Here is a 27,807-nt window from a genome sequence, read left to right as displayed (position 1 = left end):
AGAGAGAGTCTAAGAAGAGGGCTGTCTAGACTTTCCTGTACTGATACCAACATCACTCGCAAGATTTGCTTACTTCCCCGTAATGCAAAACACAGTATTCGCTTGTCTTTTATGTCCCAATAATATATCACTACTTAGGCTCTGTCTGCACTACAGAACTTATCGCGGCACAGCTTTAACGCGGCAGCTGTGAGGCTGTAAGGTCTCCCCCGTAGCTGCTCTATGCTAACGGGAGAGAGCTCTCCTGCCGACATAATTAAACCACCCCCAATGAGCGGCGGTAACTGTGTCGGTGGGACAGCTTCTCCTGCTGACATAGTGCTGTCCACACCGGCACTCTTGTCAGTGAAACTTACGTTGGTCAGAGGGGTGGTTTTTTCACACCCCGATCAACAAAAGTCTTACCGACAAACGTGCTAGTAGACAGACATACTTAATGATACAGGAACCTAAAAATGTGAGCAAAGCCAACACTGCTCTTTAACACCATTTTTTCACGTCTTGCCCCCAATGTTAACCCGTGACACGCTTAATGCTAGAAAAGGTAATGGCCGCAGGTCTCACATTAGCAGTCACCAAGTCACTATTAAACCACTTAATGTAAAGCAAAATTGAAAAGCTTCCTCTTTTCACAGTATTAAATATGTTTCTTATGAATTGATGCAGTATATTTTATCTGGATGCTTTCAGCGCAGAATGACCACTGGAATTAATGGGAGTGAGTAGCAAAAATCTCTCATGCACTGAGGTGAGGATGTATCGCTCCATGTTTTATGGTGTGTCACTGGCTGCAAAATGTTAGTTAAGATTGAGATAGGCAATCCAGCTCCGCTGTAGGTCCCTCCTTCAGTTGCTTGGTGAAATATCAGAGGGGATTTGTGAATGTTTTCACAAATATTTGGGGCATATTAGTTGTTCTGTGGATTGTGGCATTGTGTTATTTGTTGAGCAACAGCTGTTTCAGAGGAAGATGCAAGAAGATCTCTGAAAGACAATTACAAAATTACCTGTCCACAGGTGAAATTCTTTTCTAGCCCTTTTCAGTTAGGGTATATCTACACTGCAATTAAAACCCACGGCTGGCCCATCCCAGCTGATGCAGGCTAGGGGGCTGTTTAATTGCAGTGTAGACGTTCAGGCTGGTGCTGGAGCCTGGGCTCAAGGACCCTGCAAGGTGGGAGGATCTGAGTGTCTACACTGCAGTTAAACAACCGTGGAGCCGCACAAGCCCGTCAGCTGGCACTGGCCAGCCGCAAATGTCTCATTGCAATGTAGACGTGCCCTGAAGCATGAGAGCTTATACTCCTTATATGTGTTTATTCTATCTAACATTAAGTGTGGATGGTCTCTTGGCCTTGATATGTTGTAACAGTGAGTTTCATGGACTGCTTATGCACTGTGTGAAAAGAATTGAAATCTTTCAGTAATGCATTACACCTGAATTCTGAAATACAGATAATGTAAGCGGGGGAATAGTCCCGCTCTTGTGGGGAACTTTCCTGGCTTCTGCACTACCCCAGTGAAGTAGGCTAGTGAAAGGATCTGAGTCCTCGCTCCCACTTCCTTTACCCAGAGGCCTCTCTGCCCTTGAGGACTCCCCTTCCACTCTCCTGTCTGGCAAAGTCCTCGTAACCCCAGCAAGGCTGGGCCCAGGATTCCTGGGGGGCTCAACCCCCAACCCTGCTGTGATCACCTAGGACAGGGGCTAGGGTGTCCCCACTCCGGGGTACTCTCTCTGCACTGGGCACTTCTCTGATCCACTGATCATTACATACAATTTAAAGCAAATGTAAGTTATTTAATCAACAATTAATTTTAAAAAGAGTAAGGAAAAATGGGGAAGGTTAAAGGAAACACATCAACCCGCTCTGTGGCAAGGAACATCACAAACAAGCGTCTCTGGAATGTCAGGGCAGTTCACAGTCTGTTCCTTGTAAGTCCCAGGCCTCCCTGTGCTGGGCCTGCTGCCCAGGGTCCCCCTCACTCTCCCCAGCTGCTCACCACACCCAGCTCCGGACTGCTCCAGCCCCAGCTCCACCACTCCGCCTCAGCGCTGCTGCTGCTCTGCCTCCAGCTCCTTGGGCTGTTTCTTTGGCCCCTCTGCCGCTGGTTGCTACAGCTCTGCTCCCAGGGCAAGTCTGCTCTGCAGGCTGCTTCTGTGACTCTGCTCCCAGCACTGACCTGCTTCCTGGACTGCTTTTCTGGCCCCTCTGGCTCTGGTTGCTGCTCTTTCTGGACTGTGCCTCTGGTTTTGGGGCTGCAGCTCTGCTTCCAGGACAGGGTCTGATCTCTCTGGGCTGCTTTTCTGGTCCCTCTGGGTCTGGCACAGCTCTGCTCCCCAGCTTAGCTTGGGCCCCTGCTTTCTCCTTAGCTCGGCCCTGGTCTGTCTGACCCAGGCAAATCCAGCTCACACGGAGGATGGGACCTCCCTGGCCTCCTGACTCCCTGATTAGCTTGCCCGCCCTGTCATTCAGGCTGACCTGGAGCATTGGCCTCTCCCCATTGTTCCTGGGGACTATCAGTCTCAGGGTCCTGATTTCCCATAGACCCTTCCCCTTTTAGTACTGGGAGCTAGCCAACCAAAACACCCCACTGAATGTTAGTAAGGGGGCAACAGTCCCCTTATAATAAGGATATGGAGCATGTGGGAACAGTGAGTTTGTGATCATCTCAAGGCTGAATAAATCTATTTATCCTTAACTTTAGCTGGTTTGAGCCAACAGATGCCAGTTAATGTATTTATGCCTTTGAGGAATGGCTAAGATGCTTATTGCCATTTCTGTTACACTTGTTTGGCATATTTGTGAGCAGTGAAATTGCTTTCCACTCCAGCAGAGCAAATATGCCTTGTTCTTTCTTCCTCTGAGTCCCGTTCTTTGATAAAGTTACTCTTTAGAATGCCTGTGTCTGTGCTACCTTGAGCTGTGGTTGTGCCCGACCTACAAATTGTGAACATTGAAAATCCTATCACATTTTTTGCCAGCGTCAGGGGTGCTACCCTCCACAGCCTGGCTGAATTCCAGTTTGGTTAATTACAGTACATTACCTGTTAGAGTTGTGTGGGAACCAGAATTTCCCTCCTGCGGAAAATTTTGCATTCCCCTACTTGCTCCCCTCAAAAAGTTTCAAATTTGGACAAATCAGATATGTGAAATTGTCCATGGGAAGGACATTTTCAAAAAAAATTCCATTTCCAAAGAACCAAACAGGAATTTTTCAAAACTTTCCGGTCCTAGCTCCCCAGCAGCTCACCAAGTGGGCTCTTGAGGAGCCTGGAAACCCAGGGAGCCTAGGTCCACAGTAGCCCATCAGGCAGGTTCCTGGAGAGGTAGGGGAGCTGTCAGGAAACTAGGCAGGCCTGCCAGGTTTCCATTGAAAGTTTCAAGTCCTACGGAATATGGGGATTCTGTCAAACCAGCGTTTTCTGTCCAAAATCTGTTCAGTTGGAAAATTTTCTACCAGCTCTAGTACCTAGACATTCCCTGCGCAGTTTCAATTTATTTTCAATATTCTTCTTCACTTCTTGTACTAAACAGTTGCATGGATTTGCTGTGAGCCTTTAACCAGCTGCAGTATTTCATTTCTGGAATGGCTGCATTTCATTGGTTCATGTTTGATTTCTGTGCGTATAACATATAATAACTGGTACAATATTTGGGGGTCCTGGTGGATGAAAAGCACTATAGACCTGGAATATATCATTATTGTTAGGATGTTGCTGACTCAAACACCAATGGACACATAAGTGAGCACTCAGGAATTGTTAGAGACAGAAAATGGGATTATAAATGCTATATTTGTTGCCATGTAAAATTAAAAATATTGAAACAAATATACCTACGGATGTTGAAATGTTTTCCTCACCTTGTGAGCGCATTTTCTGCACATGCATGCACATATGCACATACAGGGCCGCATTTAGGGGCAGGTGACCCAGGCAACTTGTTTTTGTTGTTAGTGACAAAAGGGAAAATAGAATGTTTGAAGTAATATATTTCAGGGTTAGGGGATTGATTTTTCATTAACTTCCTAAAATGTTCTGGACCTTTGTAGAATCTCTTGGAACCTTCCAGACTTTCTGAGAACTGCATTTTCCTTGAATCTCCTAGAACTTTGTCAGCCATGCCCACACACGTATATAAGGGGCGGGGCTTCGCCAGTCAGTCAGTGAGATATAAAAACCAAGTGAGAACCCAGCTGGGATATTGTAAACCTTGTTTTATTGTGTAATTGTGAAAGTGTACTTGTGTTTTCATACTTGAAGAGTGTAAGTTGCGACTAATAAAGGACATATTTAATGAAATACCAGAGATCTATCCAACACAACAATATAAAAGAAATACTGTTACTTTTCTTACCATGCTTAACACGTAATGTATGATGACTTTCTAAGGCTACAGAACATAGACTTTTGCTCTCCCTAATACTGTCTGTTTCTCCCAGAGAAAATAAAAGATGCCCGTGAAGAAGCCTTCAGGAGCTCAGTATAGGAAGCAAAAATCTCAATTGTAATCTACTTTGCAGCAAGGGGCAAAATTGATGGGAAAGTATCTGAAACAGAACAACATAGACCGGGCTTTAGGCAGTAGCGATCATCCCAGTGCAGAAGAAATTGAGGAGCGAAGCATAAATGATGGAAGTCCTATTACTAAGGAATTAGCAGATTTACTGGACGATAAGGAATGGGAATGTGAGGAAAGTGATGGAGAATCATCCATTTCTCCTGGCAGCATAAAGAAGAGTGATGATAAAGAAGAATGTGGCTCACAGGAAAAGGAGAGTAATGGCAAAGAAAAACCTGGTTTACATGAAAAGGAGAGAAACGATAAGAATCAGCCTTGCATGATGACAGAAACAGCAATGAGAAAAATTGCACACCACAAATTGATATATCAGATCCTGCTTTATGGCCAGCAATCCTAAACTCTGCCAGTATTGATCGTACAGTTTTGAACAGGCCAGGCAAAACTGAGAATATGATGTTTCCAGTAAATGAGCGGAAGTGACACTTCTCAAAGTCACACTGCAAAAGAGTGCTCAAAAATGGTGAGAAACTGAATCAGCATTGGCTAGTTTACTCAAAATCAACTGACAAAGTGTTCAGTTTTTTGTTGCTAAATATTTGACAAGAATGCCAAATCGTTGCTTGCATTTTCTGGATACAATTACTGGCATAACTTAGCTGGTGTTCTGAAGCAACATGAAAAGTCACCTGGCCATTTTATAGCCTACTCCAAATGGATGGAGGTCGAGTCCAGGCTCAAGCTGAATAAATACATAGAAGCAGAAAACCAGAGCATTGTTAATGTAGAAACCCAGCAATGGAGGAATGTGCTTGAATGTCTGATCTCAATTTTCCTCTTTCTCGCAAAGAATAATTTGGTTTTCCGGGCTCGTTGGATAAGTTGTTCACTGAACATAATGGTAATTTCCTCGGTTTTTGGTAGAGCTCCTTGGGAGATATGATGAAGTCACACGTGAGCACCTACATCAAGCAGTTCGTAAGGAAGCTATGGACCATTCCTGGAGCAAAGCAATCCAAAACAAATTGATTGATCTTATGGCAAGGAAGGTGCTTGATAACATATTGGTATGGCTTGGCAAAGCAAAGGACTATGCTGTAATAATGGACTGAAATCCCGACATTAGTCACAGTGAAAAGATGTCATTTACAATAAGATTTATTGATGACGAGGATGACTGTATCCAAGTACAGGAACATTTTATCTGTTTCCAGTCTGTGGACAACTCTACTGGAAAAGGCCTAACAGAACTGTTTATGAATGTTTCGAATGAGAGTAAAGTAAAGCTTCAGAATGGCTGCAACCAAGGCTACGACAACGGTGAGAACATGAAAGGAAGAAACTGTGGCATCCCGGCAAAGATTCTGATGCTGAATCCATGAGCTTTCTTCATACCATGTGGCTGCCATTCCCTCAGCCTAGTTATGTCAGATGCAGAATCGTCATCTTTAGATTCAGTACCTCTCTTCGGAGTACTGCAAAGGACATACGTCATATTTTCAGCATCAGCTATCAGGTGGAAGATCCTCATGGACAATGTTATAAATCTGACTGTGAAGCTGCTAAGTGACACTCGCTGGCAGAGCCACATTGACAGAGTAAGGCCAGGGAGGTACCAAGTGACTGAGGTTCACGACGCCCTGAGGGAACTGGAGCAATTGAATAAAGCTGAGACTGGAATCTGACACGAGGCGCAAAGCCTGACAAACCAGGTCACTGACTTGAGTTGGCAAGGTCAAAGGCAGGAAAAGCAACCTTTTGAACTAAAGGACTAGGTTTAACATTCTAAGGCTGTCACCTACGGTAACACTCACTATTTAATACTGGTCCACCCAGTGTTGGTGCACAGTTCAGTTTTTTGATGTTAGTATATTTCAGTTATTCTTAACATTTAAAAAGTTTCTATCAGCTTAGAGGAAATCAATGTTTTTATTTGCTTATATATGGCATGAATAAATACAGATTTACAGATCCTAGCTTGCAAATTTATTGTCTTGTATGAATTATTGTCTTATATGTCTTTTATAAATCATGCATGCAAATCGTACATCAAAGTTGTGAAATGGGCTACAAATGCAATAAAAAATAAGGTATTCAAAGATTTAACAAATAGAGGGGGGCCGCGGAAGACATACCTTGCCTGGAACGCCATTTGGTCTAGGGACGGCCCTGCACACACATGTGCATCTACTTGGGAGCACTAGCCCTGGTATATGCAAGTCATAGACTGTCACCCCTCCATTTGCAGGTGACAGAAGCTTCATACCCAAGGCCCATTTGGATAAATGGTTCTTGGCCTGTGAAAATTCTATTGCCTGCACATGCTAGGATTAGAATAGTTCAACTGTGTATGCAGGCTTTAGCGCAGAGGTGGGCAAACTACGGCCCACGGGCCACATCTGGCCTGCGGGACCCTCCTGCCTGGCCCCTGAGCTCCTGGCCCGGGAGGCTAGCCCACGGCCCCTCCCCCACTGTTGCCCCCTCTCCTGCAGCCTCTACTCACTGTGCCGCCAGGGTCCCGGGGGGAGCAGTCAGGAATGAGAGGAGGGGTTGGATGGGGTGGCTGGGGGAAGTCAGGGGCGGGGAGTCTGGTGGCAGACAGGGAGTGGGGTGTGTGTGGATGGGGCAGGGTCCCGGGGGGGCCTTCAGGGGACAGGGAACTGGGGGGGTTGGATGGGGCAGGAGTCCCGGGGGGGCCGTCAGGAGGCAAGAAGCCGGGGGGGTCGGATAGGGCGTGGGGACCGGGCACAGCCTCCCGTAACCGGCCCTCCATAGAATTTCAGAAACCCAATGGGCTCTCAGGCCAAAAAGTTTGCCCACCCCTGCTTTAGCGCACCAAAAGTGTATGTGCACACCAAGCTGGTGAGAGACTAAGACCCCACTGTAAAATCAGGTCAAGAATCTTTTTAGCCTCTGCCCCCAGCCATCTGTTTATATCAGGGGTTCCTAAACTTCTTGCTGGCACAATCCCTTTTTAATAAAATTTCCTCCCAGGAGTCCAGAGAGCATGGAGGATGCCATTTTGTAGAGCAAAATCGTGTCCTCCAGAAAAAGAATTTTTAATTTGTAATCATGATTAATCATAATGGAAACCTGATTCAAAGAGTTAATGCTCATCCAATCAAAAAACAAGTATACCAAAAAACATACCACGTGGCCTTTGCATGCAATCAAAAAATTCATTTTAATGCTAGCAAACAAGCTACAGGCCAAGAATTATTCCCAGAAACTACTTGGCAAATAATTTTGAACAATAAATAAGTCTGAGAAATGACAAGTCCAGTCTCAGACAGGAAAAAGAGATTAATGATTGTATAAATTATTCATTATAATTTATTAGCTTGGCTCTGATTCTCAGTGCAGTTTTTTATTTCATTTTTTTCTTAAATTGAAAGTTTCAGTTTATTAACCCAATTAGCGGTCTGATCCAAGATTTTTGAATCAGGTCCAGAGGGTACAACAGAAGGTCCTAAAAATATAGGCCTAAATCTTCCAAAGTGACTAGTGATTTTGCATGCCTCTGTTATTGGGTGTCCTGACTTTCAGTGTATTGGTACTAAGCACCTTCTGGACATCAGGCCTCTTTAAAGTATCCAAAGTGGGACTCAAAATCCTTAGTCACTACGGAAAATTTAGACCAGAATATATTACTTTTTGGCAGCCACAGACTGGAAAATTGTGGTGTGCTGAAGGAACTACCCCATCATGCACTGCAGAACAAAAGAGAACTATACTGTATGTTACATGACCGCGTTATGGTTGCCTGCAGGTAGAAAATGTTATGCTGTTATCCCAGTTGCTTAAAGGGTTGTGTTTCAGTGTTGCTGCTTCATCTGTGGAGATCAAAGTTGTGCTCAAAATTGAATTACTCTAAACTGCCATGACATGCAGCAACCTGTGGAAACAGGTTTCTGAGAGTTTTTAATGGCTCGTGTAGTATGTTGCAGTTCTTTCTGGTACCGGAGGAAATCAGTAATACACAGGGAGGAAATAGCCACTTTTACTGGAAAAAGACCATTTCTGAGATTGTATAGACATTGAGAGAACCTTGGGTGCTTGTTTTGTTATTTAAGACTTCGGACAAGTGCTATATTTAATAAATTTTTAGATCAGTGTGGGTTTCGTGGGGAAAAAGTCTGAGTTTAGGCTAGATTCAAACTTTCTGAGACCCGTCATCTTTTTAATTCTTTTTAAACCAGGATCGACTCTTCCCCCCCCACCCCCCCGGCTATATTCTGTTCCTGTTTGATCCAGCAGTAAAGTTGTAATATATTGGACTGGCCTTCAGTATCAAACACGAAGGAGATTCTGAACTAGGAGGAAGCATGTGGTTCGTAAGTCATGACGGTAGTGATTAAGAGGGAATACTGAAAACACCTGGCAGTGAATATTAGGAGAAACCCTGGCCCCTTTGAAGTTAATGGCAAAAAGCCTCCACTGACTTCAAGGGAGCCAGGATGCCACCCATTACGTTTGATGTGCAACTCATCTTCATATGTGTAGGTTTTTTCAGAAAGAGAAAAGATTCATAGAAATTAGAGATGCAAAAAGACCTATATTGTCCCAAGCAGCCTACCTTCAGAGGCCAGTGCAGGCTTGGTGCCTCCACTGTATCTTCTTGGGCTTCATCCATACTTGTCCAAACTATGGAAGAGAAGAGAGGAACTTCCACTCAGTTCGGAGAAGCCACCAGACCTTTGGCTTCTTATCGGAAATCCAAACTTTTGAGTCTCTGGTTATTAAAAATTCATCGGGTTTGTAAAATAAACTTCTTGTGATCTAGCATTCCCCAGTCCACCAGCTTTTTGGAGACTGATATAATAGGAGGCTCACAGGAGAGAAAACACAATGCTTAGTTAACTGCACAAGTGCTCAGTTCCATCTGAGTTTGCTCAGGGCTCTGGAAACCTCTAGTCCATACTGAACACAGGTATTACCAGAGTCACTCCCATAATAGCATTAATCACCACCTTTAGGGCTTGTCTACTCTGTTCCTGAATAATTCCATGTGCAGACAGATTTTCACCAGCGAGATAAGAGCTGTTTCTTATTATTCCAAACTAAGATGCTCACCTACCCATTTTCCTAAGCATATGCTTCAGTGCAGCTGGCTTAGCCCACTGGGATATTATAATGTTAAGTCACTACGATACTTGGAAGAAGAGGCCTCAGCTTTCTTTCTGGCAATGAAGCAAATGAACATAACAAATTTCTGGTGTAAGACTGTCAGTATTTGAAGAATCAGATCCACAGAAACATTGTGTGAAAATTCTGATAAACATTCTGTTTAGAAACCATTAGTCCCTGAGATCATATTTTCTGAGGTTCTCTTCCCCAGTTTTTGTTTTTTGTTTTCCCCCCATTATCCATATAATCTTCTGATCTATCTAATCTATCTAAAGTGTTCTATGCTGCTTCCCATAGCTGTAGTATCTTTGCTATTGACTTTGCATGGAAGGTGCTAAGTCCCCAGCAGACTTCGTGGTGTCTCTGGCGCTTCTCCCTTTCCAGGGTCAAAACTTCTTGAGATAGGGATTTTTTGGAGGTGGGGAAATTGGGAGGAGGTTGGGAATAGAAGGGGATGTTTATATTGTGAGCATCACATATGGTGGAAAGGCTTTCTCAAAGAGATGGCTTTGCAATGTTTCCTGAAGATGCTCAGGCTCTGGATTAAGAAAGTCATCAAGAAAATGGATACTTTATTCTTAAGGCCCTGGTCCAAAGCCCATTGAAGTCAATAGAAAACTTCCATTGACTTCAATGGGTTTGGAATAGGTCTTAAGCCAAAAAGGATAATCAGGTGGATAGACCACTGGAGCTCAAGAGACCTGGATTCACTTCCAGATTTTGTCACAGACTTCCTGTGAGAGCATGGGCAAGTCACTTAATCTATCCTGTGCCTCAGTTCTCCATCTGTAAAATGGGGATAATACCTCCCTATCTCATATGGGTGGTGTGAGGATAAATTCTGTTAATTGTGATGTGCTCCTGAAAAAAGCCTTATTTGTAGATAGCTCTTCTGCGCTATATCATAGAATCATAGAATCATAGAATATCAGGGTTGGAAGGGACCCCAGAAGGTCATCTAGTCCAACCCCCTGCTCGAAGCAGGACCAATTCCCAGTTAAATCATCCCAGCCAGGGCTTTGTCAAGCCTGACCTTAAAAACCTCTAAGGAAGGAGATTCTACCACCTCCCTAGGTAACGCATTCCAGTGTTTCACCACCCTCTTAGTGAAAAAGTTTTTCCTAATATCCAATCTAAACCTCCCCCATTGCAACTTGAGACCATTACTCCTCGTTCTGTCATATGCTACCATTGAGAACAGTCTAGAGCCATCCTCTTTGGAACCCCCTTTCAGGTAGTTGAAAGCAGCTATCAAATCCCCCCTCATTCTTCTCTTCTGCAGACTAAACAATCCCAGCTCCCTCAGCCTCTCCTCATAAGTCATGTGCTCTAGACCCCTAATCATTTTTGTTGCCCTTCGCTGGACTCTCTCCAATTTATCCACATCCTTCTTGTAGTGTGGGGCCCAAAACTGGACACAGTACTCCAGATGAGGCCTCACCAGTGTCGAATAGAGGGGAACGATCACGTCCCTCGATCTGCTCGCTATGCCCCTACTTATACATCCCAAAATGCCATTGGCCTTCTTGGCAACAAGGGCACACTGCTGACTCATATCCAGCTTCTCGTCCACTGTAACCCCTAGGTCCTTTTCCGCAGAACTGCTGCCTAGCCATTCGGTCCCTAGTCTGTAGCGGTGCATTGGATTCTTCCATCCTAAGTGCAGGACCCTGCACTTATCCTTATTGAACCTCATCAGATTTCTTTTGGCCCAATCCTCCAATTTGTCTAGGTCCTTCTGTATCCTATCCCTCCCCTCCAGCGTATCTACCACTCCTCCCAGTTTAGTATCATCCGCAAATTTGCTGAGAGTGCAATCCACACCATCCTCCAGATCATTTATGAAGATATTGAACAAAACCGGCCCCAGGACCGACCCCTGGGGCACTCCACTTGACACCGGCTGCCAACTAGACATGGAGCCATTGATCACTACCCGTTGAGCCCGACAATCTAGCCAGCTTTCTACCCACCTTATAGTGCATTCATCCAGCCCATACTTCCTTAACTTGCTGACAAGAATACTGTGGGAGACCGTGTCAAAAGCTTTGCTAAAGTCAAGAAACAATACATCCACTGCTTTCCCTTCATCCACAGAACCAGTAATCTCATCATAAAAGGCGATTAGATTAGTCAGGCATGACCTTCCCTTGGTGAATCCATGCTGACTGTTCCTGATCACTTTCCTCTCATGTAAGTGCTTCAGGATTGATTCTTTGAGGACCTGCTCCATGATTTTTCCAGGGACTGAGGTGAGGCTGACTGGCCTGTAGTTCCCAGGATCCTCCTTCTTCCCTTTTTTAAAGATTGGCACTACATTAGCCTTTTTCCAGTCATCCGGGACTTCCCCCGTTCGCCACGAGTTTTCAAAGATAATGGCCAAGGGCTCTGCAATCACATCCGCCAACTCCTTCAGCACTCTCGGATGCAACTCGTCCGGCCCCATGGACTTGTGCACGTCCAGCTTTTCTAAATAGTCCCTAACCACCTCTATCTCCACAGAGGGCTGGCCATCTCTTCCCCATTTTGTGATGCCCAGCACAGCAGTCTGGGAGCTGACCTTGTTAGTGAAAACAGAGGCAAAAAAAGCATTGAGTACATTAGCTTTTTCCACATCCTCTGTCACTAGGTTGCCTCCCTCATTCAGTAAGGGGCCCACGCTTTCCTTGGCTTTCTTCTTGTTGCCAACATACCTGAAGAAACCCTTCTTGTTACTCTTGACATCTCTTGCTAGCTGCAGCTCCAGGTGCGATTTGGCCCTCCTGATATCTTTCCTACATGCCTGAGCAATATTTTTATACTCTTCCCTGGTCATATGTCCAACCTTCCACTTCTTGTAAGCTTCTTTTTTATGTTTAAGATCCGCTAGGATTTCACCATTAAGCCAAGCTGGTCGCCTGCCATATTTACTATTCTTTCGACTCATCGGGATGGTTTGTCCCTGTAACCTCAACAGGGATTACTTGAAATACAGCCAGCTCTCCTGGACTCCCTTCCCCTTCATGTTAGTCCCCCAGGGGATCCTGGCCATCTGTTCCCTGAGGGAGTCGAAGTCTGCTTTCCTGAAGTCCAGGGTCCGTATCCTGCTGCTTACCTTTCTTCCCTGCGTCAGGATCCTGAACTCAACCAACTCATGGTCACTGCCTCCCAGATTCCCATCCACTTTTGCTTCCCCCACTAATTCTACCCGGTTTGTGAGCAGCAGGTCAAGAAAAGCGCCCCCCCTAGTTGGCTCCCCTAGCACTTGCGCCAGGAAATTGTCCCCTACACTTTCCAAAAACTTCCTGGATTGTCTATGCACCGCTGCATATATATCTTGATCCTTTCTATGTCAAATCCCAAACAGCTGTTGTGATAAGAAATAATTGTTGCTCTATTTCACTGAGGGAATCTCACAGCTTTACAAACGTTAATGAATTTAGCCTCACCATAGTATTATTATTATCCTCATTTTACAAGGGGGAAGTCGAGGCACTTATGCCTTGTCTATGCTGGCATTTTCTTCAAACATCCCCCTCCCCCAAGCCCCCAGTGAAACTCCACCAGTAACAGCAAGAGTGGAACGGCTGGCATAAACCACCTAATGGTGTTTTGACTATCCTGTCTAGACCAGCTCTGACTTAGATGGCAGAGTGGTTAAAATGCCAGCAGCCGGTCTAAGCTAACACTTCCTCTGTTGCTACCACCAGTGCAGCTGCATATGTTGTAATGAATTGGTGGAAATGTTGAAAAGTAATGACACTGCAGACACAGTAGAAGGGTGAATTGGCTTGCCCAAAGTCACAGTTGCAGATATTTTGAAAAAATATTTTAAATCTTTCATTTTTAATGACAGTAGAATCTTACTAATGGAATTTACTGAATTTTGTGAATTAGCATATACGTAAAGACACCCCACCCCCGAGAAACCAAAGATACATGCATCAAATGCAGTTTGTCCACTTAGTTTTGATTATATATAATGCTTTGGAGTACATTAGCAAATGTTGCATATATAATTTGCAAAACTAATGAGGTCTTAATAATATGAGGCCGCATAACAGTGCTGGCTCTGGTGGTGAAACTTTGCAGAGAAATGGGGAGGTACTGCAATTTCATCTGTGTGAATTATGAGATGTGAAGATTAGCAAGATTCTACTGCACAAATCTATACACAAATCTATTCACATAGGGCCAAATCCCCAGCTGGTGAAAATAATTACTGTGGAGCTATGTTGATTTGTGCCTGAGGGTCTGGTTATATAAATCTCAGTTATCTCAAACTCTCTGTTAGCTGAAACTGAGTTATGATTGCTTGTGTATTAATTACAGTGAAAATTCCCCAATTATCCAAAATTTCAGATATCCAGAATTATTCAGTCTTCTCATTCAGGTCCCAGTAACTGAGTACTGTATATTCTTATTTAGTAAACTACCGTAGGGTAGCAGGGGGTAAATTGCAATGGTCTAGTTATTTATGGGTCACACATTATTCATGATCCAGGGGACAGTGCACTAGACTTGGGTTCTGTTCCTCATTCTGCTGTTGACTTGTAGTGTGACTTTGAACAAATTACTTTACCTTCCTGTGCCTCTGTAAAACAGAGGTAATAATCCTCATTATGAGGCTGAGGACTACAGAAGAAAATCACTGCGTAAGTGCTAAGTATTGTTATGATGTACTAGATTATGAGGAGCCTTGTGAATGACTATCCTTTCTCCCTTAAAAACAGATTCCGCAGATTCTCCTCCTAGTCCCAGTCCAAGCAGGAGCAAGTAAAGGGAAGAACAGTGAGACTGTCATATATTCAAAGTGTATTTTACATGTATCTTTATTTTAGATCAGTGGTTGTTCACCACATGTGGTGCCAGTGGACCGCAGGGACCCACTCAGACCCAGTGCAACGACGCCTACAGAAACTCCAATCTCAGTGTTATAGTGGGGACTGAAGGAATTCTTCAAGGTGTGCAGATCTGGAGAGTGCCAGCGACCAATACCTACAGGTGAGAGACTTTGTCATTTTCATGACATGTCACTGACAAGATTGAAATTTTCCCCCAGCTCCAAATATGTCCTGAGCACATCAAATGACTATTCTCGGAATAGTAGAACTTGGCCAAATGTGGATGGATTTTCATGGGGACAGCAAAAGGCACATCTCTGACCCAAGGGGTACTTCCCTGCCGAATTTCAAGTTTGTGATCCAAAGAATGGAGACACAAGAGTGCTTCAAATAAATGGTTGGAAAAAAAATAATAATGGCAAAATTGTCTGTTTTCCCTACTTTGTTCTGAGGAAGAGCTGAACTGTTTTGCTGAAACTTAAAAATCAGCCTGAGGCAGAGACCAAGCATGGGAAATTTCAGCTCAAATTATTACAGTCTGGCAAAGTTATAAGCAACTGACAACAGGGGCTTTATATGGGAAGTGATGAGCAACCTTAGATATAAGATGAAGTGAGCTGTAGCTCACGAACGCTTATGCTCAAATAAATTTGTTAGTCTCTAAGGTGCCACAAGTACTCCTTTTCTTTAGCTATATGGATCACTGTCTGTTCTACCTCTAATTTAATAGAATCATCGAGATGTGCACATACCAAAATTAAATAAACTCTTCAGGGCAGGAAACATATGTTTGTTTGTTTGTTGATCTGCGAAGTGTCTATCCACCTCTGAGTCCTGTAAAAACAATGATGATAAAAAAGAAAATGAGAAAGTGAGATTGACAGCTCAGGCATTTGACATACAGGTGCTCTAACCACATATGCAAACTCCGCCATTGCCAGCTAAATGACATTAATTTCACATTGATTTCTGTAGCACTTCCTGAAGTAATGGAACTGCTCCATTAGTTCAGTGAATAGACCAGACCTATAAACCCTGGATCAGGTCTGACATCCCATCCACTTGAGAGCAGTAATGTGTGTGCAGAGGTCAGGAGCCCATAACTAGCCTCCACCAAACCTGAACTGCTGCTCAATAACCCAAAGCACATGCACATCCCACTAATTTCAGTGGAATGATGGGCAGCACAACAGGTACATCGATACACTAACTGGTGAAATTTGGCCCTGAATTTTTTGATTGCTAGAAACAAGTTTTTATGAAATGTACAATTTAAGAAATGTTTCCACACATTTTTTAACAAGTAATAATTCTCCTGCAGTGTGTACAATGGCAGGTTTGTGCTAGTGGATGAGACCCCAAAAGTGACATTGAGTAGAAACAAAAGTGAAACTGACTTATCTAGTTTCCTTTTTTCATTGCGAGAGCTGAGAGAAGTGCAAACTGGTAAATAAACATATCCAATGGTGTGGGCCAGAAATATATTTTTTTTAATTTTAATAATCTACGACGTAGCTTATAACGTAAAGACAATTTTTTAAACTTAAATGACTTACTACCAGATACTTTTAATAACTGGGTCCCTTTCTTTTTCTTCTGTGAATTTTTATTGTTATGGGTATTTGCTATCCTGAACGAATTGTGCTTGTTAGCGTGACCTTTCCAGGTTTATCCAACAGGCAGTTCTGCTACAGAAGTGCTAAAATTAGCTGTTTAAATTTAACAGAGGCCTGTTTAATTGGTGACACTCTAGTCAACAAATAGAGATAGTCAGACATGGTTCAAAATAATTTAATCAGGCTGCTGCGACTGGAAAAAAAAAAGTTGTTGGCCCTTGATAAAAGGGCACAGTCAAAATTGAACCTACTGTAACTAAACAATAACATTGGGCCATATTGTGCTGTCGATTTTTTTTTTTTAAGCAGAACTCTCCATTCAAATCAATTATTCTGCAGTGGATTTTTAAGCAGAACTCCCCTCTGAAGACAAGGGTAGAGTTCTGCTTGACACTCATTGACACATTCAGATCTTTTATTATTTTTTAAACTTCTTTGTTTTTATTGAAAAGGAATTTCAGTATTGGGGACGCAGCTCAATCCTCAATGTCAGGGGACACCAACAAAATAACAAGACGGCAGCCTTGTGAAATTGACTGGGCCAGGCACAAAATCTGTTTGCACACCTATTACCCTGAGGATTGATGATAATGGGGGGGAAAAAAAAACTAATGATGTTTTACTCACCCATCAAAAAAAATGACTTGCCTTGGGTGCGCGGGTGAGTAGAATTTTTCAAGGCTGGCATACAGTGAATATGCATATAAAATATAACCCCAAAGAGGTGAGGCAATAAATTAAACACATAAAACTGACATTTCTTTAATATCACACAGCCCAAGGAAGATCCAAAATTCTGCAGCAACTACAGGCTGATTTTGCCGCATAGTACAGATTGCAAGTAGAGCTAAAATTACAACTCTTCAGTGTAGGTACCTGTCTTCTTCCATGTCTGTAAAACCCCTGGCACACTTTTAGGGTCTGTGTAAGTAATTAATGGCTAACAGACTATCTTAGTTCCTGATCTACAACTGGAGTCAGATGTTGTTCCGCACCCCTTAAAGATGCAGCACAGAACTCGCAGCCAGTTGGATTGGGGGGGGGGGCGGTGCGATTGTGGGTTCAAACCATCTTTGTGCCCTTCTGATCCTGGACTTCTGCAGGAGCTGGAGAGGCCCCCAGCATAACCTAGACAGCCCTGGGGACATGTCAAGTTACAACAGCTTCCCAAGGCTGCCCAGAATAGCACTGCATGCTACATCCCTGCCCCTGATTTATCCCTCCCGCTCCTAGCCCCTAGCATGCCCGATGTGCAAGGAGGATCTGTAGAAGTTAGCCTTACAGCTGTCTGCACACAGCCTGCACCAAGGGAGAAAAGGCTGCTGGATTTGGGGCTTTTACAGCCACTTTCTGTCACTCCAGCCCTTTCACCCAGTTTGAAGGAGCTGGAGCAGGGTTGAGGCCCTCAATCCTGATATTGATCTATCTAATAGATATTAAAAAGGGTGTATCTAATCCACTCAGCACTTTGGACACAAGTTAAAATATACTTTTGTGACATTCTGTTCTCAAGACACCCAGACCTAAACAACTGTGTTTCCTCTCAGCACCAACAAGAGTGAACTTTGCTGGAGTTTAGACTCTGAGACAGCTCCCTGCCACATCAGTCTGTCTGCTTCACCAGCCAATTCTCAACACTCTGCCAGTCTAAACCTTGCGTTGCAGGGAATAGTCACTGTCACTGTCACTGAACCCCAGTTCCTGTGTTCCCCAGAGACGTCTCCCTGCCGTGTCCAGTCCCTCTCACAGGACACTTACAGAAGTTAAGTTCGCTGCCTACAAAGAGACAGTGTATACACCTGTCTGTTAAGCTAGCTGAAAACGTGAACTCAGTTCATTATAGCAGCACTAAGGTAACTTAATAATAAAACAAGAATAAGTTCATTAACAAAGAACAGAGATTTAAGTGATATTAAGCAAGAGAAAAAGAGACAGGTATAGTTACAAACAAAGCACACTTTCTAGTGACAGGTTTCAGAGTAACAACCGTGTTAGTCTGTATTCGCAAAAAGAAAAGGAGTACTTGTGGCACCTTAGAGACTAACCAAATAAATTGGTTAATCTCTAAGGTGCCACAAGTACTCCTTTTCTTTCTAGTGACAAACTTAGCTTTAGCAAGTTACAATCTTTTCCTAAGCATTTTTCTCACTTACATCAAGTTCCCAGGATCGCTAGCCCTCAGACTAGGGGATCCAACTTTCACAGGCTCAGAGGTTCCCTACATGATAGATAACTAGAATGTCTTTTTGCTCTCCTTATATTACCCAAAGGAAGGCATCCTGCAGAGCAGACACTATCCCCCGGTGGGCTTACTAAGTTGTCTCCTTCCCCACTCATTGGCTTGATAGCTTTGTTTACCTTATATGTAAACATACTTTTGTTGTCCTCTGCCTGTAATCAAGCCAGCCAGATAAGTAAACCCACATTCCTTTGGCTAGGGCAGGTTGGCTGTATGCACTGCCTCCCAAACCACATTTTAAGACCATATTTCCAGCACAGATATAATTCTTTGTATACAACCTGTACTTATATCACAAAATGATTTTCAAGGACCAGCATGTCACCAGTTGACATATGATACTTTCCATGACATATTTTGGATACATATTACGATAACTGTGTTGGGAGTGGTGAGTGTGTCAGGCCTGATGTGAGTTACGGTATAGTGGGCCCTCTGCCCTTTGGCATTGAGGCATTTCCAGGGTCACAACTTACCAGAATAAAAACAGTAGCAAAAGGATAGTTCATTCCCCAGCAAAACTCCCCTCTGACATGAACAGCAGCCCCCAGCAAAACCCACCCTCACCAAAGTTCTGAATAGACAGCTAAGCCTTGCAGCCTGCCCTGAAGGTCAACAGACCTGAGCTATTTCAGTTCAAGGCCCTAATGGGCTGCCCATGTGAGCAAGGAGAGCTGGATTTGGCCCCTGTTGGATTTTACGCTGCAAAGACCAGCAGCATCAGGCAAAACAAGACAATATGTATTTTATCATCCGATTTCCTTCTGGAGCTTACTATGAAATCTTCCATCCCTTCACACCCAGGGCTATGATCAAAGATGGGGGAGTGGATGAGGAAAAAATAAGACCCACTCCCATCCTCCATGCATGTTCACCCATTTTTAGAACCACACCCTAAAAGATCCTTTCAGTCAGGTTCACTGTATTTCCCACTCTGTCATTTTAACTGGTGCCTGGCACTTCCAAGTCCCATGTGGGACTGGACTCCTATGAGAGAGGCTATTCTTGATCATGCAGTGGTCCAGCCTTGACATCCTGATCATTTTCCCTCTCCCCAAATCATCTCCATTACTTTCTCCACGCTGCTGCTTTTGTGTGGAATGGCATCTCCATCCCCAGTTTGCTGATCCACTGTCCTGTCCTTTCATGCAGATCCCCCTAAAGACTCACATCTTCCTCAATGTGCACAAGTCATGATATAATAAAAGCCAAAAGAAAGGAAGGCAGGAAGGAAATGTAAATTATTCCCTCCTCTGGATTTCCTGGGCTGTTGTCCGTCTCTTTTCGGCCTCTATACTGCAAGCCAACACCCACCCTGTCATGCGCCTGTGATCTCTGTATAGGTGCAGGGATCCATACCATAAAGACTAAACATTCTGTTTATTTAAATAAAAAGAAAAGGAGTACTAGTGGCACCTTAGAGACTAACCAATTTATTTGAGCATAAGCTTTCGTGAGCTACAGCTCACTTCATCGGATGCATTCAGTGGAAAATACAGTGAGGAGATTTATATACACACAGAACATGAAAAAATGGGTGTTATCATACACACTGTAAGGAGAGCGATCACTTAAGATGAGCTATTACCAGCGGGGGCGGGGGGACACCTTTTGTAGTGATAATCAAGGTGGCCCCTCCCCTGCTGTCCTGCTGGTAATAGCTCATCTTAAGTGATCACTCTCCTTACAGTGTGTATGATAACACCCATTTTTTCATGTTCTGTGTGTATATAAATCTCCTCACTGTATTTTCCACTGAATGCATCCGATGAAGTGAGCTGTAGCTCACGAAAGCTTATGCTCAAATAAATTGGTTAGTCTCTAAGGTGCCACTAGTACTCCTTTTCTTTTTGCGAATACAGACTAACAGGGCTGCTACTCTGAAACCTGTTTATTTGAATAGCAATTGGCTCCTTTAATGAATGGGGAGCAGCCGTGGTGATGCATCTGCTGCTCACATTCGCCTGCAGCCTGTGAATGTGCCACTAATGGGGTCTCTCGCACTTCCTGACTTTATTGCTTGTATGCAAAATCTATTCAGATGTAGAAAAATATGGCTCCTAATTGCAGCTGATTAGTCCTGCCAGTCTGCCTTGCTTCATGGTGCACCTCATTAGCCATTACAATGTCCTGCTGCAAATCAGCTCAGTAATCTCCTGGTCTGTGCAGCATCTGTTCAGGGGACCCTAGGGAGTGTCCCTCACTTTCTCTCCTGTCTTGGGTACTGCCTTATTGAGGAATGGTTGGTTTGGTTACAAAAAGTGGCACCAACATAATTATGTCACATTCCAAGGATCTCATCTTCTTTCTGAGGCACTTGGCGCACCACAGTTGCTCCAGCATCATGCTCACTTCATGCTGGCTGCCTCGGAGCAGAATCTCAAAGCCTCATTTTTTCACACTAGTAACTAGCACGTGAAGCTTGGCTGCACAAGCTGCTTAAGGCCCTTTGGGGAAGCAGTCCTAGTACAGAGCAGTCCTGTGCCATGTATGGTGCTGTTTGTACTCCATTTACATGTGGTGCCATGTCAGGCAAAGTTCAGAGCCCAAATTGAAGGAATGGGGATTAAAGGAAAGCCGGTTCTCCTTCTTAAATAAAGTAATTAGATTAGTTTTATTAGAAGAAGATACATCTAGTGGTTAGAGTAGGGAACGAGCTCCCCCTGGGTTGCATTCCTGACTCTGCTTGAGGATCATCTGTCACTCTGGACACGTGACTTAACCTCGCTGGGCCAAATTCCACCCTGATGTAAGTGGCTGTAATGCCACTAAAGTCCGTGGAGACTCATCTGCGTACACTGGGTTGAAATTTGGCTCTCTGTGTCCCAATCTCCCCACTGGTAAAATGAGGATAATAATTCATATCTGTCTCACAGTGGAAGTTACCTGACTTAGTTCAATGTTTCTGAAGTACTTTGAGGTCCTTGGATGAATGCTGCTCTGGAGGAGCATATTTATTATTATTATTTTGCATAAAAGAGGGATGATTTGAGGGATATAATTGTAATGTGACATTTTTGTGTGGGCTGTCTGCAGTGGGGATTGTATCTGGAACATCTGGTCTTCAAAATGTGAGGCTCTACTCACTGAGTTAAAAGCCCAAGGCTGTAGCAGCCTCTTCCCTAGGACTGGGTGGGAAATAGGTTTCCTCTCATGGGAAAATTCAATATTTTTTCCCATTTTGAATTGGGACAAAAAGCCAGAATCTCAAAAAAAAATTGCCATCTGATCATCCAAACTGTCAAGGTTCCTTCCCCAGTCTGAACTCTAGGGTACAGATGTGGGGACCTGCATGAAAACCTCCTAAGCTTACTTTTACCAGCTTAGGTTAAAACTTCCCCAAGGTACAAACTATTTTACCCTTTGCCCTTGGACTTCCACTGCCACCACCAAACGTTTATCCAGGTTTATTTTGTTAGGAAAGAGCCCGTCTGGAAACGTCTTTCCCCCCCAACAGCCTCCCAACCCTTGCACCCCACTTCCTGGGGAAGGTTTGGTAAAAATCCTCACCAATTTGCATAGGTGACCACAGACCCAAACTCTTGGATCTTAAGAACAATGAAAAAAAGCATTCAGTTCTTGAAAAGAAGAATTTTAATAGAAGTAACAATAAAAAGAATCACCTCTGTAAAATCAGGATGGTAAATACCTTACAGGGTAATTAGATTCAAAACATAGAGAATCCCTCTAGGCAAAACCTTAAGTTACAAAAAGACATACAGACAGGAATATCCATTCTATTCAGCACAGCTTCTTTTCTCAGCCGTTTAAAGAAATCATAATCTAACGCAGATCTAGCTAGATTACCTACTAAGTTCTAAGACTCCATTACTGTTCTGTCCCTGGCAAAAGCATCACACAGACAGACGGAGAGAGCTTTGTTTTCTCTCTCCCCGCAGCTTTTGAAAGTATCTTGTCTCCTCATTGGTCATTTTGGTCAGGTGCCAGGGAGGTTATCCTAGTTTCTTAACCCTTTACAGGTGAAAGGATTTTTCCTCTGTCCAGGAGGGATTTTAAAGGTGTTTACCCTTCCCTTTATATTTATGACACAAACAAAACCAACCCTGGTTTGGGTCAATCAAAACATTTTGTTTTGATCATTTTGAAACATTTCATTTCAGTTTCAACCCTTTTTTGTGTAAAAAAAAATATATATTTTTACATAAATTAATTTTAATTTCATAATGAAAAGCCTTTTCTTACAGTCAGAAAAGGGACATTTCATTCTGGAAATGCCAATCAGGATGTCTTGATGATTTTGAAACTTTTTCTGAAAAAAATTTCGAAACAGGAAATTCTTTGACACCAACCCTTTCCCATGAAAAATTTTCACTTTCAATGAATGGCCAAAAATATACCATCAAAAAATTCCTGACCAACTCTACTCCTTACCCTTTATATGTGGAGCAGACACCACTCAAGGGGGACAGAGCACCACCTTGAGAAGGTGCGTTACAAACTAAATATAAAGGTCAGATGACTCTGCCTGCCTTGTTTGTCAAAATACACTTGAACTTGCTCCAGCCACAGTCTCTCTCTATGCTCCTTCAGTCCCTTCACACAGTCTTGCCACTGTTAGTGCAAGAGCCTTCTCCCTTGCAGCCCCTGCCATCTGGAACAGTTTCTTTGTCTGCTTCCTCGAGACTCCTCCTGTTGAATCTCATATTTATAGCCCCTCGTCGCCCTCTCTCTCCCTGTGTTCAACTCTAAAGCTAGCAAGGAGTATGCAGTCCAGAGGAGAGGAATCTCTCTACACAACAAAGTTGTGTTTACGAGCCCTTGCTCGGCATCAGCTGTTCTTACTCTGGAGTAGAAGTGAGAGACGCTTGCACTGCTGTTGCTCTGGCTGTACTTGTTCTGTGGATAAGCAGAGAACATGAATCTTCAGAGTTCACAATCCTGCTTTTCCAAGGAGGTTTTGGATCTTGATTTACTTAGACTGTAAGCTCTCTGGAGCAGACTCCATCTTTTTGTTATGTGTTCATATAGTGCCTACCACAATGAAGCCCTGATTCCCTGACTGAGGCTCCTAAGTGCTACAGCAGTACAAATAAATAATAATAATTGGCTGATGTTCTTTGCAAGTGTAATCACAGAGTCTGCTGTTGACTGGGGAAAGGATCAATTCTGTTCCATCTGTAGTTCCTGTGATTCTTCTTAGAAGCTGCTTGTCATGTATTTCTTGTACACAGTAGGTTGCAGGGCTGCTACTAGCAGCTCAGGCTTCTGTACCCAATATGGACGGCCACAGAGCTTTCCTAGGGTTGCCAGGCATCCGGTTTTGGACCGGAACGCCCAGTCGAAAAGGGACCCTTGCGGCTACAGTTGGCACTGCCGATTAGGCCATTAAAAGTCTGGTGGGCACAGCAACAGGGGCCCGGAGCTAAGACAGGCTTCCTGCCTGCCCTAGCACCACGTGGCTCCTGGAAGCGGCCGCCAAGTCCCTGCAACCCCTAGATGAATGAGTGGTCAGGGAGGCTCCACGTGCTGCCCCCGCCCTGAGGCCGGCTCCGCAGCTCCCATTAGCCAAGAACCGCGACCAATGGGAGCTGTAGGGGCGGTGCCTGCAGGTACTAGGGCAGCGCGTGGAGCTTCCCTGGCCACTCATGAATCTAGGGGCTGCAGGGACCTGCGGCCGCTTCCTGGGAGCCTCGGTAAGCACTGCTGGGACCCCACACCCCGAACCCTCTCCAGCACCCGAACCCCCTGCCCCAGCCCAGAGTCCCCTCCCACACCCAAACTCCCTCCTGGAGCCCATACCTCCCAATACCCAAACACCCTGCCCCATCCTCTCCTGCACCCCAAGCCCCTCATCCCCAACCCACCGCAGATCCCACACCCCCAGCCGGAGCCCTCATCCCTGCCTGGAGTCCCCTCCTGCACCCCAAACTCCTCATCCCCTCCCCAGAGCCTGTACCCCCAGACAGAATCCTCACCCCTCCACACACCCCACCCCCCTGCCCCAGCCCAGAACCCTCTCCCAAATCCTGAACCCCTTATTTCTGGCCCTGCCTGGAGCCTGCTACCCCAGCCCAGACCTCATACCCCTCCTGCCCCAGCCTGGAGCCCTCTCCCGCACCCCAAGCCCCTCATCCCCAGCCCCACCCCAGAGCTCTCACCCTCCTCCAGGACCCCAAATCTCTGCCCCAGTCCAGTGAGGGTGGGGGAGAGTGAGCGACAGAGGGAGGTGGGATGGAGTAAATGGGAGAGGGGCCTCAGAGAGGGGACAGGGTACGGGAGAGGCCTTGGGGAAGGGGTGTTCAGTTTTGTGTGATTAGAAAGTTGGCAACCCTAAGCTTTCCTCTCCTAGAGAGAGAGAGACACCAGATGTGTTCACTATAAATGCCTTTAATGTTCTGCCATGTAAATCAGAGGTTAGTTTAAATAAGATACGTTACACACAGCACCATCTAGTGGCTTAACAGTATAATACAGTTTAGCATTCCCTTACATCTCCCCCTTTAAGTTCTAGATTCCTACCATTTACCAAATTTACACTGTCTTTGAAGTTCAGATCCGATCAGTCTGTTAAGTGTCTGTGAATCTCACTGGTTTTCTAATTATGTGATTCTGGTTGTGCATTAGTTGCAGTGACTGGCTGTAGTTGGTCTGGAATCCTTGAGTCACCATCTTGTTCTGCATCTGCCATCTATAGAGTTTGCTCTGTTGATTGTTTTGAATTCTTCTCTTTTTGACAGCTGGAGTTGTCCATCCTTTTTCTAACTGAGTGTCTGTCATCTGATGAAAAATTGTCACTTTTAAAGTCAATAATCTTTACTGGACTATTCAGTTTCACTCTCCAGGAAGGCTCTATGTTATCACAAGGGATAGATCCCAGAAATAATGGCTTTTGATTGTAATACGAGTGAATTCCCTGACTCCTTTGATGCAGCAAACAACTGCAGAATGTCCATAATTTTGTGCATTTATCACACCTTATGCCTTTGGCTGGATAGGCATCATCTGTAGAGATGTGAATTTTTCCACATCTTGTGCATTAAGGCTGTCAGACTTTGGTGTTTGGCTGTAATTTGTGCTTCTTAGCTGGGAGTTCTCTCTTTGTCTCAGCAGTCTTATTGTAAAGACTTGTAGCACTCACGCTGCATCTGTTAACTGCTTCGAAGCTAGTTTCTTGTTTTTCAAGTTTGGCAAGTTGCTCTTGGTTTTGCTGTCTCACTGCTCAGACTGCTTTGCTATCTGGATAGCTGTGCTTAGGGTTAAATCTCTTAAATTGTGGCTGCTATGAACGGTTTTTATCTGTTAATAACCATCCTGTCTGTGAGGGCAGGTCTACACTACAGGGCTAAGTCGACCTAAATTATGCAACTCCAGCTATGTGAATAACATAGCTGGATTTGACATACCTTAGGTCGACTTATTGCAAGGTCTATACAACACTGGGTCGATGGGAGAAACTCTCCCGTCAGCTTACCTTATGCTTCTTGTTCCGCTGGAGTACCAGAGTTGACGAGAGAGCAATCGGGTCGATTTAGCGGGTCTTCAGTGGAAGTGCTAAATTGACCCCCCAGTGGATCGATTGCTATGCATCGATCCCCCCGGTAAGTGGAGACAAGCCCTGATATTTTCATGTTTTGCAGTTCCAAAATTGCAGTTTTCAGTCAATGCATGCAGAGTTCTTATAAAACGTTCAACGCTTTCCCTGGACCTTGAATTCTCTGGTGAAAACATGTTCTTTTATAAACCACATATCTCTGGGGTATAAAGTATGCATCAAATATAGCCAGAATCCTTTCATAGTCTTCTTTGTGACTGTCTTTTGTAAAATCAAAGGATTTAAAGATATGCTCTGCCTGCTTTCCCATAGGATAAATTAAAGAGCATACTTGTAGTCTTTGGTTTCCTTGTGGGGTTTGGTAGCAATTCCAAACCTTGCAAAATACTGCTTCCAGTCTGTCAGTTGTGAAGGTTTCTCAAAGCTGAAGTTCTCTTGGGCATCGAAGAGCAGGATGTAGATGAGATCCTGCAACCTTTGGTGCTTTGTTCCTTCTGTTTGCAACTTTTGTTGCTGCTTTCCTTCTGTTTCTATTCTCCTCTGGCACTAGTTTACTCCTGACACCATGCCATGCACACCTGGTACACAGTAGGTTTCAGGGCTGCTACTATCTGCACCAGATACAGTCTAGCCACAGAGCCTTTCCTTTCCCAGAAAGATACATGCCAGATGTGTTCACTATAAGCTCTAATGTACTGACATTAGCTTAAATAAGGTATGTTACACACATCATCACCTCCTGGCTGAACAGTGTAATACGGTTTAGCATTCCATTACACTGCTTTCACCCATTTGGAGCAATTTGGTATCAGGCTTTTATCTTTTCTTTTCATTGCAGCATCTCAGGCTATGGAGCAGCCGGTGGGAAAGGAGGGAAGAATACTATGGTGAGGTCCCATGGTGTGTCCGTATTGGGGATTTTTGACCTCCAGAAGGATGATGCCTTATACATCTTGGTGGGCCAGCAAGGAGAAGATGCCTGCCCTAGTGTAAGTGATTGCCATTTCTGCCTCGTGTTGAATTTTTTCCAGCACTGGGATCTTTAATATTACAACTGTCTGAAGTTAGGGATTTTGGTTTGAGTAGTTCAAACTACAAATACAAGATTTCTGGTAGTGACTTTAATATTAATGGTATAACTATACTGCAGTTAAACACCTGTAGCTGGCCCATGTCAGGCTCATGAGGCTCGGGCTATGGGGCCTGAGCTCTGGGTCTCTGTGGGGGGAGAGGGTCTCAGAGCCCAGGGTCCATCCCAAGCCCGAACATCTACATTACAACTGTACAGCCCTGTAGCCTGAGTCCAAGTCAGCTGATCTGGGCCAGCTGTGGGTGTTTCATTGTTGTGTAGACATACCCGTAAGGGCCTGATGTTGCAGTCCTACCATGAAACAGTGGGGCCCCCAGTGGATCTGCGTGCATCTCAGGTAATCTTTGGTTTTAAGTACCAAATCCCTTTCTCATTCTATAGAAGGGATGGGACAACCTCACCCATGCTTTCCCCAACAGACTAATCTGGGAGAAACTCTGCAAGTTTGGCCTCATGGGGTTTTCCCTTCCTTCCAAACTCATCTCCATCTTTGATATGGGCCCCTCAAATCCTACACGGATCACCACACAAACCCCATTTGCTCAGGCTTTGTTTGTGCATGGGGGAGTCTGAATGCATTACTACTGAATCAATCCAACTTCCACTGTTACTAAGAATCACTACAAATTGCTTACAAGATGATCACTTTCCATTACTACTGCTAAGAGCTGCAGTAGCGAAGATACTTTTGAGAATTCTTTTCTTTGGATGGAAGCCCTGATGGAGGAAAATTAAGCATTATCCTGTGAAATTTCACCACAGCTTTTGATCTGGGCATTTAGTAGTCTGCAGGATTCTTGGCGATGGCACTTGTTATGCGGCTGGGGTTCACAAAACCAAAGCATTGCTGCCCATTACAAACTTTGAGCAGGGAAG

At 44.3% G+C, this 27,807-nt stretch overlaps 1 protein-coding gene across 1 annotated transcript in view; it reads left to right on the top strand.

Annotated features, from left to right (window-relative positions):
- The window catches only part of ALK (ALK receptor tyrosine kinase), a 514,101-nt gene that overhangs the window by 441,761 nt on the left and 44,533 nt on the right, over positions 1 to 27,807 (top strand). Inside the window, exons 12-13 of the mRNA XM_027833891.3 lie at positions 14,471 to 14,633; positions 26,680 to 26,830. Of these exons, the coding sequence (XP_027689692.3) occupies positions 14,471 to 14,633; positions 26,680 to 26,830 (314 nt within the window). The remainder of the gene's footprint in view (positions 1 to 14,470; positions 14,634 to 26,679; positions 26,831 to 27,807) is intronic.

The sequence above is a fragment of the Chelonia mydas genome, chromosome 3 (genome assembly GCF_015237465.2).
Source record: "Chelonia mydas isolate rCheMyd1 chromosome 3, rCheMyd1.pri.v2, whole genome shotgun sequence".
NCBI classification, from domain to species: Eukaryota; Metazoa; Chordata; order Testudines; family Cheloniidae; genus Chelonia; species Chelonia mydas.
This window is presented reverse-complemented; position numbering and strand designations above follow the sequence as displayed.